Genomic DNA, 17,358 nt, shown 5'->3' on the forward strand with positions numbered 1-17,358 from the left:
TCAACTGGTTGTAGCTAGTGGTTGAACCTCAATATCAAGTTAACAACACCTTAAAAAAAAGAAAGGGAGATAGAAGAATGAGCTGATGCCCCCCCACATGGTTCAGATGAGCATGACCAATGCCCATAAATTTTGTCCTCGTTTTCTTGCTTTTGTCTTTAGGGGAAAAGTTTCCTGTTGGAATCTAGTTGGAAACTTCAGGTGCCAAGAAGTTTATTAAATTAAAAGTCATGAAATGTATGCGTGACAGTCAAATTGATGGCACATTTTTCATCATATGTACACTTCTACTTTATCACCAACCTTGACCTTAACAAGTGTCCCTATCAAGTGAGCAACATTGGCCTCCCCAATAACGGTATATAGTCTTTTTTTTCCTTAAAAAAAAAAAAAAGAGTACAATGTGGAAAAATTAATGTGCAAAAAATTGTGAGAAAATATGGGAATATTCTCTCTAATGGCTAAACCATCAAATAAATAAGTTCCAAGTTGGAAAATAAGATAAATTTGGAAGCATTTCAATGTTGAAGGATTCAATGTCTCAATGTGCTGTTTTGTCAATAAAGAAAATAGAGCAGTGGGGTCGAGCTTCATAAGTGGGATAATTAAGAAATGGCCAGCAATAAACCTTTATAGCTTATCTCACATATATATGGACTATGGTTAATCTGCCTCTTTTTTTCATCAAGTCTTCCTCCTTCATTTTCCAAGTCAACTGACGTAACAAATAAGTTATCTTTTTAGACCACTTGATTCATACATGAGACCGACACATATCTATTTGTGAAGACATTGTATGTATAATGTAACAGTTCCCACCACTAGTACTTAACCTTCACTACATCAATGAAGAATCAGTTATTTTACTTCTTTTCATGTTAAGAATCCTTTACTTCTTCCTCGTAAATTTGAGATGGCTCCATTAGATTTTTTCTGCTTCCTCTTGTATTGTCTCCTTGTGTTGATTTTATCAGCAAGGTATGGAAATGGGAACCAATATAACTGTCCACACTCATTCAGTTGTGGAGCTCGTGGGATTTTCCATTACCCTTTCACCAAGGCAGAACAACCAGACTGTGGCTCCATACTCATACGTGGCTGTGATGACAGTTATTATTCACCCAAAATGATCCAACTGGACAAGAATGCAAAACCAATTGAGCTAACTGGTGTCGTTGACCAGAGTACCATTACACTTTCTGATCAAGATTTTTACAAACGTTTGCAAGATAATGCTTGTGATACTTTGAACCACAATTACACTCTTCCTCCCCCTTCTCCTTTTGTTTCTTTTTATATAAATTATAATGTAACTCTTTTCCTATGCAATCGCAGCCATAATATCAATCCACCAGAACAGTATTTTAAACACAACTGTACTTCCTTTTCCTACGATATCTATTATAACAGGAAACCATATCTCAATGTTACTAATGAGGCAGATAAATTTTTCTCGTCCTGCTCGGTTCTTCAGTTTCCAACTAAAGATTTGCCTGATACCGAACACATTTTATCATTTGTATCTGGTCAGATGGTTATTAAAATAGTACTATCTGCTGATTGTAATGCATGCTGCAACCACAGAGGAGGCCAATGCAGGCTTGATGCCAACCAAATGTTTTACTGTGACAATGGTACGCTTCTAATAAACTTCTCATTCTCATGTACTCCATTTGTTTATTTACAGTTTACTTACAAAGTTGCTTCAAATTGGCTTCTGCTGCAGAGCGGAAGAGAAAATATTTTAAGCTGCTACTTGGACTTGGACTTGGAATAGGTAATATATATAATTAATAATTTTTTTAATTGATAACGAAACGTAAGAATATTTCATATATTTAAAATTTTATCCGGTTGAAAGTTGAATTTCCCTACTACAGGTTTAAGCATTACATTGTTTGTACTGGGTATTCTTATAATACGATGCCTCTCCAGAAGAAAACGTGCTCCATCAGACCTCCAGAATCAATCGAGAAGCGCATATGCTGATGTGACTGATCCCTACCGAAATCCAGATCAAGAAAATGGCACTGTCTACTTTGAAATCCCTCTGTTTTCTTACAAGGAGCTAGAAGAAGCTACAAATAATTTCCACCACGGCCACCAGCTTGGAAGCGGAGGCTTTGGAATAGTTTACTATGGTAAATCGTTCCTTTCCCAAACTTTACTCTATCGAAATGTTTTAGTTGTACACTTATACAGTATTTCCAATATGTTGAATAACTAATGATTACCTGATCTGATCCTTAACAAATAACAACCAGGAAAACTGCACGATGGACGAGAAGTTGCTGTGAAGCGCCTATATGAACATAACTGGAGGCGAGTAGAACAGTTCACGAATGAAATTGAGATCCTTGCTCGCACACGCCACACGAATCTTGTATCCCTTTATGGCAGTACTTCATATCACAGCAACGAACTACTGCTCGTGTACGAATATGTTCCAAATCACACTGTTGATTGCCATCTCCACGGCAATCTAGCAAGATCAGGCACACTGCCATGGCATATCAGGATGAAAATTGCCATAGAGACAGCAAGCTCATTGGCTTATCTGCATGCTTCAGGCATCATCCACCGTGACGTAAAAACCAAAAACATTCTCCTCACAGATAACTTCAGTGTCAAAGTTGGAGATTTTGGTCTTTCAAGGCTATTCCCCCTCGATATCACCCATGCTTCCACGGCACCACAAGGGACACCGGGTTATGTTGATCCAGAATATCACCAATGCTACCAGCTTACTAGCAAGAGTGATGTATACAGTTTTGGTGTTGTGGTCATTGAGCTAATATCATCTAAGCTTCCAGTTGATATGAAGAGGCATAAGGATGAGATTAACTTGTCAAACCTGGCCTTAAAGAAAATACAAGAGGGTGCATTAATTGAGTTGGTGGATCCTTATCTTGGTTTTGATTCAGACAATGAGATAAAGCGGATGATAGTTTCGGTGGCAGAGTTAGCTTTTCAATGTTTGCAAAGGGACAAGGAATTGAGACCTTCCATGGAAGAGGTTTTGAAGATGTTGATGAGAATTGAAAGTGGGAAGGATGTGCCTGAGCATATAGTTGAAGAAGATGTGTGTCCACCCTCTCCACCTTCACCAGATGGGGATGGGAATGAGATTGAGATTGGACTATTCCAAAAAATGATGCCACAGCCATCACCTAAAGCTGTGGTTGATAAATGGGATAGTAAATCCAGTACCTTCTAATACCAGTGGTCGTTGATAGCATAGCCTTGCAAACTAATTACTGATATGCAGCATTTAAACATTGTCATTCATAATAAGAGGGCACACTTTTTACTTTTGGTATACAAGTGATTAGATTTTAGCTCTATTGTCATTGTAAACGAGTTTAAATATAATGTATCTTCCCTCCCCCAACTTTTGTAATATATATTTTTTTTAATAATCTTAGATAATATGTTATACAAAAAGGGTTTTGTTACAACTATATTAAGGGCAGTTTTTGTCCTTTTAGACAGTAGTGTGTATATAATGATTTGATTCTCTCTTCTTTTATATGAGATTTTATTTGCTTCCTTCGAACCAAGCAATTGAGCTCAAATGATTATAAAGACCTTTTTCCTTGAAACCGGAAGGTTAACACCAAATTTTTTTCTTCGTCTCTTGTAATGTTAGGACTTCTCATTTGATATTATTGGAGCCCTCCTCATGCTTCTATTCTCTCTCTCTTCTTATCTTAATAGATAAAATGGCATAACTTTCATGGATAAGATTTGCTTGCGAATTGCAATTGTGTCCCAACAATTGAACCAAAAGCACTAATAGTAACAATATGAAGATCTATATTTGAAATAAAAATAAACTATCAATTTAATTCCTAATAAAAATAATTTAGGGACTAAATTACTTAAAGTAATAACATTGCAAAATGATGCCAAAATCATAGTGTCATACTTCAATTGTTTTAAGATAAAAATTTGTTCCAGATAAGTCCTCGACAATATATCAAAACTACCGGTAGAAAATACAACAATCAAACATTATCTTACTAGGTTGGATTGACTAAACTACACGATACTATTATATTTTATGATAGTTCATATCTATCCATGAGAGAAGATACTCTTCGAAGTTAAAAAAAAATAAAAAATACAGTTAAATAGAATGATTGTCATGCTTAATGTTTTTAGCCTTTTAGGAGGAATTAATTGCTGTATGACTTTATTTTATCTACTTTTTTCTATTAACAACACATAGTGTTGAATTGAAATGAGATGGATGTCATAGTAGAAAAAGGCCAATAACCAAAACAATACAGAGACAGCACGTACGTGGCATCATGAACTGGTCACCTCACCTTAACTCTCACTTCTACGTTGGATTGATACAGTGGAATAAGAATTCTGTAAGCGAGGACTTGCCCTTCTTGCAAGATAACCTTTTCTCTAACAAATTCCACTAGTCTTTCTTATTTCAAGTCAACTTGCGTATTAGGTGGTTCAATACGGGGATATATTGTGGAAGTTAAAGAGTGAAGTACAACACACTTTCATTAGTGAATCACATTACAATCTCTACCTATAAAGTGGGGGATTTTCTTGCTTATTTTCCACCACTGTTTCCGTATCTTGGCCTTGCAATACACAATGAACCCCCTTTTCATTTTCAAATCATTAATATTCTTCCAGTTACTGCTTGTTTCAGCTCAAGATGGAGGATGTCCAACCTCCTTTAGTTGTGGATATCTTGGCCAAATTACCTTCCCTTTCACAGTCACACAATACCCTCACTGTGGCATACTGGCCATAAGTGGTTGTGATAAAAAAAATACATCTGCTCCCAAAAGCATCCAACTAGGAAAGATGCCATCCAAACAGCCTTTAATAGTTACATACGTGGAAGGTAATACCATCACGGTCTCAGATAAAACACAGCGGAAGTATTTGCTATCCAAAAAATGCCAAGCCTTTCACAATTATCCTGTTCCTCCCACTACTCCTTTGGGTTCTTTCTACCTCAAATTTAATATAACTATGTTCAAATGCAATCGCTCCCTTAAGGTCACCCCTCCAAAATCATTTCAAAACTACGCAAACTGTTCCGGTTATGATATCTACTATGACCTTCAAAATATTGTGAGACCTCCTCCTTTCAAAGTGCCAAACTCTTTAGCACAGTGTACACAGTGTCAGGCTGCGGTAAGAGACATGCCCAATGATGACCCCTTTGAGTTTCTATCTCCTCAGATCTCCATTGTAGTACAATTATCTGATGATTGTAACCAGTGTCTTCATCATCAAGGGGGACGATGCCGACTTGATATTCAAGGAAAATTCCACTGTGCCGAAGGTATGCTTTCACAATACATGCGCATTGTTAAAAAGAGTTTAAGAGAGGGGAGGTTGTCCTGATTGAAGGGCATTAAATAGACCTCAACCAAAGGTTACACAACAAAGGTTGTTAAAAAAAGGTTACCAGAAAATCCAACTTCTAAGACTTTTTCGTTGGACGTATACTAAAATTTTGGCACCCAACAGTGTTCAATCCTAAGTATCAGTTACTAGACTGTATTATATACAGTAGAATAGAAATTTGAAATTTCCATCCTTGTATAGTAATTTAAGGAAATGGATCCCCTTCAGCTGCTGCACCGTGCAGCTGCTGTCGGGGTCAAAATACATAATTTAGTCTCAAGTGCAGCTGCTGTCGGGGTCAAAATACATAATTTAGTCTCAAGTCTTCACTTTATTGCTTGTTTTCAATTTAATCGGTACCTTTGATTTCTGCTGCAGGGGATAAAAGTTTGGCGTGGAAGTTAGGACTTGGTAATGTTTGTTCCTCTAACATAGAATTTTCTTGAATTTCGAATGTCGATATTTAAAGATTATGAGCATCATACACATATCATATGTTCCATCTATTTTATACCCTACTCCCCCTTTTAATGGGAATGAATATTTTTATATAGGAATTTTAGATGGCACGATATATTTTTGCCTATATATTTATTTCCCTTTTTATAGACCTATCACAGTTTGAACGGTGGAGGATATAATAGTCAAGCAATCACAGTCAATCAGAGAGTATTTCAAATTCCCTTTGCATGCTCTTCAAGTTAATATTCAATAAATTATTGAATTTTTCTCACCTTTATTGATTTCTAGGCATTGGACTTCTTGTCATTATTATAACCGGGTTGCTGATTATATGGCGCTGCAAACGACGTGTTCCTGATTTCTACTCAAATAAATATACAGAGAGTAACAGTTTCTACCATGGGGTGCCGGTCTTTTCCTTTAAGGATCTTGAAGTAGCAACAAAAATTTTTGACAGTTCAAGAGAACTTGGAGAAGGAGGATTTGGCACTGTTTATTACGGTATGTGTAGCACTCACAAACTCTACTATCTATGAAAAGGCGGTAGGTTTAATTAGAACTTCCCTGTAGTTATAAGTAAATAATAACTCTTGCTTTCATCTTTAACAACCAGGAAAACTCAAAGATGGACGTGAAGTTGCTGTGAAGCGCTTATTTCAGCACAACTTTAAACGAGTTGAACAGTTCATGAATGAAATCAAAATCCTCACTCGATTGCGCCACAGAAATCTAGTTTCTCTCTATGGCTGTACTTCACATCATAGTCATGAACTATTGCTTGTATATGAATACATTTCAAATGGAACTGTTTCCAGTCATCTGCGTTGTGAATCAACGAATCCTGGCTTTCTTCCATGGCATATTCGAATGAAAGTTGCCTTAGAGACTGCTACTGCTTTGGCTTATCTCCATGCTTCTGAAATCATTCACCGTGATGTGAAAACAAACAACATTCTCCTTGACAACACCTTTTGCATTAAAGTTGCAGACTTTGGACTATCAAAACTGTTCCCAAATGATATCACACACGTCTCCACAGCTCCACAAGGAACCCCGGGATATATGGATCCGGAATATCATCAATGCTACAGGCTTACAAGCAAGAGTGATGTTTACAGCTTTGGAGTTGTACTTGTTGAGCTGATATCGTCTATGCCAGCAGTTGATATGAGCAGAGATAAGGATGAGATAAACTTGGCAAATTTAGCCATACGGAAGATTCAAAAAAGTAAAATCCATGAGCTTGTGGATCCTTCCCTTGGCTTTGAGTCAGATAAGGATGTTAAAAGGAAAATAGTTTTGATAGCAGAGTTGGCTTTTCAGTGTTTGCAGCGGGATAAGGAATTGAGGCCCTCAATGGATGAGGTTTTGGACGTGCTGAGGAGAATTGATAGTGTTAGTGGGAGGGATGAGTTTGGAAATGTAGAGGAAGTAATAGCTCGTGGAGCAGTGATGTCGAGTATTAACGTATGTTCACTGTCATCGTCCTCACCCGATCACGTTGAGATGAAATTGTTGAAGAATAAAAAGTTAACGTCTCCTACGGGTGTGACGGATAAATGGGATAGTGAATCGACTACTTCTAATGTCAGCGGTCAGTCAGCAAGCCGGATTTAATATAACACTTGTAGAGGAAATGTAATCTGGTCAATTAGCATATTTCCTTTATTGTGTTTTCTTTTCTCCCATTGCATAATTTGAATTCGTTACTATAATATAATTAGCTAGAGCAGAATTGCACCTATATACTACATTATTTGATACTTCTCTATGTTCATTCTCTTGTAAGTAATTGGGTTATGATGATTTATGAAAAAAAATAAGAAAATTCAGTGTAATCATATAGTATTATTTATACTTTAAGAGTTTATCTTATTCCTATAGTACATACTTAAGAGATTTTTTATCATATCAAAAGGGAATAAAATTAGCATGGTGGTCCGATTGACAGAGTAGCAAGAAACAACGAGTTACCTGAGCACCGTTCAACATTTGCGATTTGCGAAGAAAGCAAAGTGGCGGCTACTGATGATGATCATGGAATTTAGGGATTTCAGTTTTAAGTAATTTGATTTGATATGAAACTATTGGAATTTTTCTAGATGCAAAACGATACTCCTATACTATATAGTATATAGTTTTTCAATTCATAATATGAAAACAAAAACAATAATTCATTTCGTTCAACAGGTTCAAACCGCTGAAATGCTTATTTATTGTATCTGTTGGTTCTTTGGCGGATACAACTGATTTTTAATTAAAATTTGAAATGGGAAAAATACCCCCTCTATTTTGTCACATGACACAAATCTCCCCTCCCGTTAAAAACTTTAAATTTCCATCAAATGAAAAAATAGAAACGCCGCCACGCCTCTTCTCATTCCTTTCACTCTGGTTATAAATTGCATACACACTTTTTCAGTTTCTCTTTTCATTGTTGTTGTAACTTGTTATCATTTTTTTCGTCATCGATTCTTTTCTTCTATGGAAGCATTAGACAATAGTTAAATCATTAGGTATAATTGCTTTCATACTTATCATTGTTCGTTGCATTGGGTATCGTTTCTTTCATTAACATATTTTGATTTTTGAAATATGACGTAGATGATTTTGGAGATACTTTAATCAACAGGTTTGATAGTTTCAATTCTGATGAGTCTTATTTTGTTAAGCCAATTGAATGTCTAAATGCATATCAATTCAAATGTTGTACAGTGGACACCATATTTTATGTGAAGTGTTCACATATGCATTCAACAAAAGAGATTTGAGCATTACTTTTTTCATCCTATGTATTTCCTCGCGCGCCCTATTTTTTTTTCTAAAATTACCCTCGGAGCATTCCGGATTATATAATCCGGAATGGTGTTTTCTTTTGTTAAAGGGTGAAAAAATGAGTAACGAATTTTGTAATCTGGAAACTTCAAAAAATAGGGCGCGTTACATGATGTTTCCGGATTACATAATCCAGAAACCCCCTAAACACCCCTTTTCAAGGTAAAACAGTTCGGATTATATAATCCGAACTGTATCAGCATAAATTCTAACCATGTTTGTAACATAGATAGTCATTTTAGGGACAATATTAATCTTCCTAACTCTCATTCTTATGTTTTGGGTCATTGTTACATGTTCTTAGTTAAAAATCGGGTTTTCAGCCTACTTGATCGGATTGCTCCGAAACTTCCCCAGAAAATCAGAAAAAATTCAAGGGACTTCTTACGGGACTCCGCCCCTCAAAATTCAAAATTCCATCGTTTAGACTCATTTTTCATATTCTTAGAAAAATCCGAAAAAATTTGCATTAGTTTTATTTGATTTTTAGAATTTTTTGGTACTATTTTATAATTTTATTTGACAGGTTTTTAGCATTTTTTACTTAGTTTTTTTTGTTGTTTTTAAAAGCAAAACTCAAAATTGCTGAAATGTGAGAGAGTCTGATGGCTGATAATACATAAGAATTGTCCGGATTATAAAATCCGAAATAGTAAACATGAATCTGAATTTTAAAATCCAAAATGCACAAGGGCATTTTTGGAAATTTTACAGGACGCGGAAGAAGGCCATCTTAGGCAAAGTAATAGTCAAGAGATTTTTATATATTTTTCGATGGTTTCATTCGTATATTGTATGTGATAGGACAATAAAAAATATATAGATAGCTATATGGATATTGAACTACCGAGAAAGACTCAATTATTATACTAGAAACATAAGTTATAAGACGCTAGAAAATAAAAATGGATTAAGTTCATTCTACATATGGATTGATAATGGTCATAAGAAAATAACAGAAATTGATAACCCATCGTTGAGAAGAGACATTATCAATATTTTTTTTAGTAACAATAATAATGTTAAGCTAGTAAAGTTAGTTTTTATCTTTTCCTAAATAAAAAGTTGTTTTAGGAGGTTATTGTTACTAAAAGTATGTTTGTTTAAAAAAATATATGTTGAACACAATGATTAATAAAAAATTTGAACTTTTTTGGGGGATTTTTTTTCATGTTCTAAAATGTTAAGGTTAATTATGATTTTTGTTCCAACAAATTGGAATCTTTTAAGCATACTCTTTAATTTTAATAGTTTTTTAATCCTTACAAAAAATTTCAAATAATAGGTTTCAAATAGGTTTCAAATAATTGGAGATCAATTAATTATAGTCACTCGGGTCCCATCCCATAGCCGCAGACTCATAAGACTTGTGTGGTACTCATTTTACAAGTCAACTAACGTGTCAATTGGCTCAGAAGGATATCTTTATGCACTACAAATTAAGAAAGTGTGGAACAAATTGATAAACACAATTGTTGTAAAGAAAATAAAATTGATAAACACAATTGGATATGGCTCTAGTTTATGTAGTAGTACGTCTTTTGTTCTCTCATTTAATTGTGTTACTGCTACTTGTCTTAACTAGGAAAGGAAATGGACACAGTGATGATTGTCCAGAATCATTTGATTGTGGAATTGATTAAATACCCTTTTACAACAGTTGAATTCCCAAGCTGTGGTACATTGGCAATTCAAGGTTGTGATAATCTCAACAAAACTGCTATGAAGCACGTCCAGTTAACCAAAGGAGGAAAACTCTTTCAAGTTACAAACATTGATAATCGCGGGTCCATTGGCAACACTATTTCCATTATTGACCCCAATATCACCAAGCTTTTGGAGAAGAATGCTTGTGAGGCATTCAGCCATGTTAATATTACACTCCTTCCTTCCTCTCCTTTTGGAACTTTTTTTTATGAAAAACTACATAACAGCTTTCAAATGCAACCGTACCCGAAAATTAGGCATCCAACCTCCAAGTAATTTCTTCAGAAATAGTTCTTGTCATCCCTATGATTTTTACTTTGGCGATTCAATATTTGATGATGAGTCCAACCACTCTTTCGTGTCCTGTTCGTCATTGCATCTTCCTGTCAATGAATTAGGCTTTGCACTTTCCGGCAATCCATTTCCATTCTTAGATGATCAAATAACCTTTCAGTTCAAACCTTCATATATCTTTCACCAATGTCATTACCGTGATAAAAATATTAATTGTCGTGTTGACAGAAAAGGACAAATTTATTGCCCCGCAAGGTAATGCGTTAACAAAACTTACAGAAACATTTACGATATTACATGGATCATTAGAATTTTGCTAACTACTTCCTATTTGAATTATTGAGAAATACTAGGGACACACTCTCTAACACACCCTTTTAACACACACCAATTATAAATTGCCACGTCATCCAATTTCCTTATTGATTTACCTGACAACCGGCTGCATAAGTTAAGAAACAACGTTATTATTTTTTTCAAAAGTCGTCCAATAATCTTAATTGTGAAAAGAAAAAAAAAAATCGTCACTATCCTTTGTTCCTTCAACCACCCTTCCACTAATCTCATTCCTGCAAGTATTTCCAATTACGTTTTTCTTCCCGTTGAAATCGAAATCTAAAACAAACTCACTAGAAATTACCAAACTCAAATTGTTATAGAAATGGAACCCTTATGCTTTTTCAAACTCAAATTCTCTGTTTTTTTTTTTTTTGCAAAGGTTCCAAAAAAGTGAAGGTACAGTCATGGTGAAAAGTGGAAACGCATGGAAGAATGAAGATGGACGGTTTTTTTCAAAACTGAAGATGGAGAGTTAAAGTCCAAATAAAAAAAATAAATACTCTTTCAAAATCAAACCGGTAGCAAGTTACCAAATTAAAAATAGTGGATGACATGTCAAGTTATAATTGGTGTGTGTTAAAAGGGTGTGTTAGAGAATGTATCCCTAACATTTCTCTCGAATTATTATGCAGGAGGGGTAGAAGTTCAACTTGGAAGCTAATATTGGTTTTAGGTGATGTACAAACTTTAATATTCAATACAACTAGTTTGTGTGCATTTGGGTATATGTTTGGCTAAGACCAATAAACTAGCTTATAGCTTACAAGTTCATAGGAGTAAAACAGTCTATTTTACTATCTTATAGTTTATTTTTCAAATGTTATTTCAAATAAGATTTAAGTTTAGCATATCATCTTTTTTTTCCTTTCTAATTTTATCCTTATTATTTTATTTGAAATTCAGTTTTACCTTATGTTTTAAATGTAATCAGATCCATTAATTTCTTGGTTGGATGAAATATTTGTTTCTATTCTTACATTTAATTTTCTATTGTTATGCTTAAATTTTTTTGCCCTTTTAATATATATATATATATATATATATATATATATATGAGTTAGGATCCGTTGACACCAGGTGTCAACGGATTCGTTGACACCAAATCTCATCCATCAATTTTATTTGATCAAAGGCTCGTATTTTTCTATATGGTGTGTATCTTTCCCCAGTGACATACTATTATTTTATTAAATCGTTGAAAAACTGCAATCGAAAACATTAATATTGGTGATACTCTTCTCTTGTCTTCATCTCTATTTCCTCTTACTTAATTCAACATATGGACGAAGGTAATGAAAACGATCGCAATTGGAGAAGGGATTCAACCTAGGAAAATTGCAAATTACGAATGTTCATAAAATAGAAATCTCAATGTATATGGATTATAAACCCTAGATTTCAATTTGGGGATTTTTGGTTTATTTTTCAATTCGTATATGAACCCTGATATTAGAATCGCTGTCATGAATCCAGGAACCGGTGCGAGTATGTTTTACGATAATTGCTGCTGAAATCTATTATGATTCATTTTGGTATGTAAGCTGCGATTTCTTAATTGTTCATGAAATTGTAGCTGTGTATAAATTGGATGTTGCTTTTTTGGCTCTTAGCTTTTGGCATATAAACCAGAAAAGCAGAAACTGGTGGTATTACCTTTCAACTTCAAAGATTCAAATAATTGGAAGCACTAGAATGATAAAAAATTATTATATATGTGAATTGTTGCCAATTCTAAGCGTCTGGAAAAATCAAGAGGTGATGGGTATGAACAATGATATGATTGAGATATGTGAAGAGAATCAATAAAGCCTATTACGAGAATTGGGGTTTTTAATTAATTAAAACATAATGGTATACGGGAGAGGAAGGATGGGTTAATTTAGAAACTATTATAAGCCTTTGATCAAATAAAATCGATGGTTGAGATTTGGTGTCAACGGATTCGTTGATATCTGGTGTCAACGGATCCTGTCTCTATATATATATATATATATATATATTTTACGTCTAAATATGATACTTAAATTTTTTCATCGCGACTATTTTTCTTGGTTACGTCTATTTTTTTATTTTTTACTTCTCAATCTTTTGCTCTTTATATTTTATCATTATATTTGTTTTTTTTTTTTATAAAGTATAGATAGTGAAATGAAAATAAATATAAAATAAAATTTTAAAGAATAAAATTTAATTTAATATACTAGATTTCTTTTTTTTTTTGAAAGGAAAATACTAGATTTCTAACTACTTAAATATTAAATGATGATATAAATTTTATAATGAATTAATAATGACTTTTTTTATGTCATTTTACATTTACTCCAACTAACTTATCAGATATAACTTATAAGTCATCAATCATCAACTATCAACGATAAGCTATAAGATATAGTCATCAACCAGTAGCTATAAGATATCAACTAGTTTATCAGCTATTTATTATTTTTACCAACATAGTCTTTTAACATTTATTAAAGTAGCAAATATACCATTTTTCATACAAATTTACCTCGTTTGGCTCGTTAAACAATTACCTAAGGGTATTTACTAGCATTCTCCATATAAAAATACTTACGCCTTTTGTTTATATACATGGATAGAGATAAAATTTATGATAGAACATCATGACTTCGTTTGATCCATGTAAAAGATCATACTTGCTGGGATAAAACTTATTGTCGTTGCTTTTTATTTATAAAACTTATTGTTGTTGCTTTTCGTTTAATATTATATACTAGTATATATACCAAGCTCATTACTTTCTTACATTTAACATTCCCGTTTTATTTAAATAATTTATAATTCTCCAGCGGTTGTGGTGGCTGTTGGAGTTGCAGTGCTGATGTTGTTTGCATGCTGCACCAAGACAAAGATATTCCCTCCAACATTTCATCTGTTCAAGAAGGAGAGTTCAACCCATCAAATTATTGAGGAGTTTTTGAAAGAACATGGACCTCTTCCAGCTGCTAGGTATAGTTATGCAGATGTCAAGAAAATAACAAACTCTTTTAGAAACAAATTAGGCCAAGGAGGGTTCGGAAGTGTATACAAAGGGAGGTTACGTGATGAGCGTGTTGTTGCTGTGAAGGTTTTAAGTGAATCAAAAGGCGACGGGGATGATTTCATTAATGAAGTTGCGAGTATCAATAGAACTTCGCATGTCAACGTTCTTAGACTTTTGGGGTTCTGTTTGGATGGTTCTAAAAAGGCACTAATATACGAATTCATGCTTAATGGATCTCTTGAGAAGTTCATATACGAGAAAAATCCATTGAAGGATGATGGCCAATTGGAATGCAAAATGTTGTATGATATTGCTGTTGGCGTTGCTCGTGGGTTAGAGTACATGCACAGAGGCTGCAACACTAGAATCTTACATTTTGACATAAAACCTCATAATATATTACTTGACGATGATTTGTGTCCAAAAATTTCAGATTTTGGACTTGCTAAAATATGTCCAAGAAAAGAAAGCATTGTATCAATATTTGGTGCAAGGGGGACACCAGGATATATTGCTCCAGAGCTGTTCTCTAGACATTTTGGTGGGGTGTCACACAAATCAGATGTCTACAGTTATGGAATGATGGTTTTAGAAATGGTTGGTCGAAGAAAGAACATCAAAGTTGAAGTGGATTGTTCTAGCGAGTTATATTTTCCACATTGGATCTACAAGCGTCTTGAATTGAATCAAGATCTTGGACTCAAGTGTATTAAAAATGAAATTGATGAAGAGATGGTAAGAAAGATGACAATGGTGAGTTTATGGTGCATACCAACCGACCCTTCACATCGACCAGCAATGAATAAAGTGGTGGAAATGCTAGAAGGGAGCCTTCAAGTGCTAGAAATACCACCCAAACCCTTTTTGTCCTCTCCTTCAAGATCTTTGATCAATTTATCATCTGAAACACTTTAATTTGTGTGGATATTAAGTTGCAATGTAGAGTATGTAGCACTAGAAAAAAATGTCATCATTTCTTTTGTATTATATCTCTGGATTATGTTTTATTACCAATGAGCAATTAAGGAATGAGGAAATTCTCTGAGATCATGATCATCATTTTTAGAGAGACAGAAACACATTTTCGAATGTGACGTTGATGCCCAATTTGGGTCCGACAGCATTAGAAGTTTTAAAAAAACTATTTGAATGAAACAAAAAAAAAAGACACGGGTTTGCAACGGGACAAGGAATTGAGGCCTTCAATGGATGAGGTTTTGGAGGTGTTGAGAAAAATTTATAGTGGCAGTGGGAGGGAAGAGTTTGGACATGAAGATGAAGTAATAGGTCGTGGAGCAGGGATATCACGTATTAATGTACGTTCACTGTCACTGTCTTCACTCGACCACGTTGAGATGAAATTGTTGAAGAATAAGAAGTTAACACCTCCTACAGCTATGACAGATAAATCGTATAGTGAATCGACTGCTTCTAATGTCAGTGGTCAATCGGCGAGCCGAATGTAATATGACACTAGTAAATTGAACCTTTAATATTTCAGTAGATAATGATAAGATTTCATCAGCACTTGTCATAGGATCCAAAGGTTAGCCAAAAACTTATGTATACTCTATTAGTAATGTGACATATCTTGAAAATTGGTTGTTTTTTCTTTATTGATTTATCTTGTTGTGTGGATGCAAGTTCCTGACTGATAATTCTTTGAGTCGAATTGACCAATTCAAAACTGGATACTGAACTTCGAAATTTACATATTAGCATATTCCTTAACTATGTTTTCTCTAATTGCATAATTAAAGTTGTTAATATTCATATTTAGCCACAGCAGAATTACAACTATGTACTACATTATCAAATTTTATTTCAGTTCATTCTCGTATAAATAGTCCTAGTAGTAATTTAGTTACAAGGAATTAGAATTACCTGAGCATAGTTCAACATTTGTGACTTGCGAAGAATGCATCCATTCTGCCTGTTCGTAATAGCAAAGGAAAGTCGTCCCTAGAGGAGAAGAAGAGGTAAAGGGTAGCTCTATGTTCAGCAGTGGTGCTGTTGGTGATGATAATAGCTTTAGGGTTTTGGCTTTAACTTAATTTGATCAGAAACTGAAACTACTGGAATTAGTTTTAAAAGATGAAAAACGATATACATAGTTTTGCACTTTCTTAATAAGAAAAGAAAAACAATGCATTACTGAACAAGTTCAAGCCGTTGAATTGCTAGTACTTGTTGATTATTTGGCGGTTCTTTTTCGGTTAAATATATTGTTCAGTCAGCTTAGTGATCTATGTTTCTAGATATACTTCTAATTTTCTCCAAGGCACTTTATTTTTAATCCGAAAAGATAAATACTACGGAAACTCACATACACAAGTGTACATTCAAACTTTGATTTTTCAATGTCTTTTGTTAAAAGGGATTTTTTTTTTTTCTTTTCAAAAGCTAATCAAGATATCTATTTTATTTTCAACACAATAAGTTTTTTAACATGCATATTCCGAGCAATTCTCATGGTGTGCACCAATGCCCATATCTCAGCAGTTACAGAATTGTTGCGGCCAAGATTGCAGTAAAAATCTTGGATGAAAGCTCCACGAAATCTCTTAGTAATCCTCCACAAGGCGATTGAACATTGACTTTATTATGAGATCCATCAGCATTAAATTTATAAGTACCTTCAATTAGAGGTTTCCCATTTCACGTGTAAAACATTACTATTTTCTTCCATGTATCTTGAAGGTTTAACCATATTTGGACAATCATCTGCACTTGACTTGTTAGAAAGGGAAGTCAATTATCTCGAAATATTAGTTCATTCCGATCCTTCCACATAGCAGGATTAGTAACACTAAAAAATATGTCTCAATTCCAAGGATTGTTTCCAATGTCAATATTTGAAATAATTTTTCATGTATATATTTGACTTCATGTAAACAAACATTAATGTAGTGTTTCTATTAAATAATTTTTCATGTATAAATTTTGAAAATTGATCACTATTTTTAAAATATTAACATTAAGTTTCTATTAAATTATTTTTTACTTTATATACAAATCAGTCAGATTAAGAGATTAACCAAGATATATATTAGAAAAATGGTGACCAATACTTTTGAGAAACTAGGCTTTGAAATGTGAAACGCTAGTAAGATACAACGTCTTTTACTCTTTTAGTTTTCAGAGAATCAAATAGTGGAAAACTTAGCCGGAAGTGGGTTTCAATTATAGACGCAGACTCATAAGACTTGCTTAGAAGGATATATTATTAGGCAAATTCTATGGTACACCCAATAAATTTGGGTGTATCGGTACACCAAGTCGTAAAATTATGGTGCAACATAAGGAGTACATGTTTTACTTTTCTAGAG

General features: G+C 34.0%; 2 protein-coding genes and 1 pseudogene across 2 annotated transcripts; all 3 read left to right on the forward strand.

Moving 5' to 3' along the window:
* The first annotated feature begins 726 nt into the window (after positions 1-726).
* Positions 727-3,386, forward strand: LOC11438203 (LEAF RUST 10 DISEASE-RESISTANCE LOCUS RECEPTOR-LIKE PROTEIN KINASE-like 1.1; annotated as a pseudogene).
* A 1,189-nt stretch (positions 3,387-4,575) lies between these two features.
* Positions 4,576-7,638, forward strand: LOC11428296 (LEAF RUST 10 DISEASE-RESISTANCE LOCUS RECEPTOR-LIKE PROTEIN KINASE-like 1.1). Its single transcript, XM_024773625.2, has 4 exons — positions 4,576-5,323; positions 5,767-5,799; positions 6,139-6,351; positions 6,464-7,638. Exons 1-4 carry the CDS (start codon positions 4,621-4,623, stop codon positions 7,465-7,467), a joined length of 1,953 nt encoding a protein of 650 aa, XP_024629393.1. The 5' UTR covers positions 4,576-4,620; the 3' UTR covers positions 7,468-7,638.
* A 6,205-nt stretch (positions 7,639-13,843) lies between these two features.
* On the forward strand, positions 13,844-14,944 carry LOC11443712 (LEAF RUST 10 DISEASE-RESISTANCE LOCUS RECEPTOR-LIKE PROTEIN KINASE-like 2.4). The gene has a single exon (XM_003592565.4). It carries the CDS (start codon positions 13,868-13,870, stop codon positions 14,942-14,944), a length of 1,077 nt encoding a protein of 358 aa, XP_003592613.4. The 5' UTR covers positions 13,844-13,867.
* The last annotated feature ends 2,414 nt before the right edge of the window (positions 14,945-17,358 follow it).

Source organism: Medicago truncatula, chromosome 1 (genome assembly GCF_003473485.1).
Source record: "Medicago truncatula cultivar Jemalong A17 chromosome 1, MtrunA17r5.0-ANR, whole genome shotgun sequence".
In the NCBI taxonomy this organism is placed as follows: Eukaryota; Viridiplantae; Streptophyta; class Magnoliopsida; order Fabales; family Fabaceae; genus Medicago; species Medicago truncatula.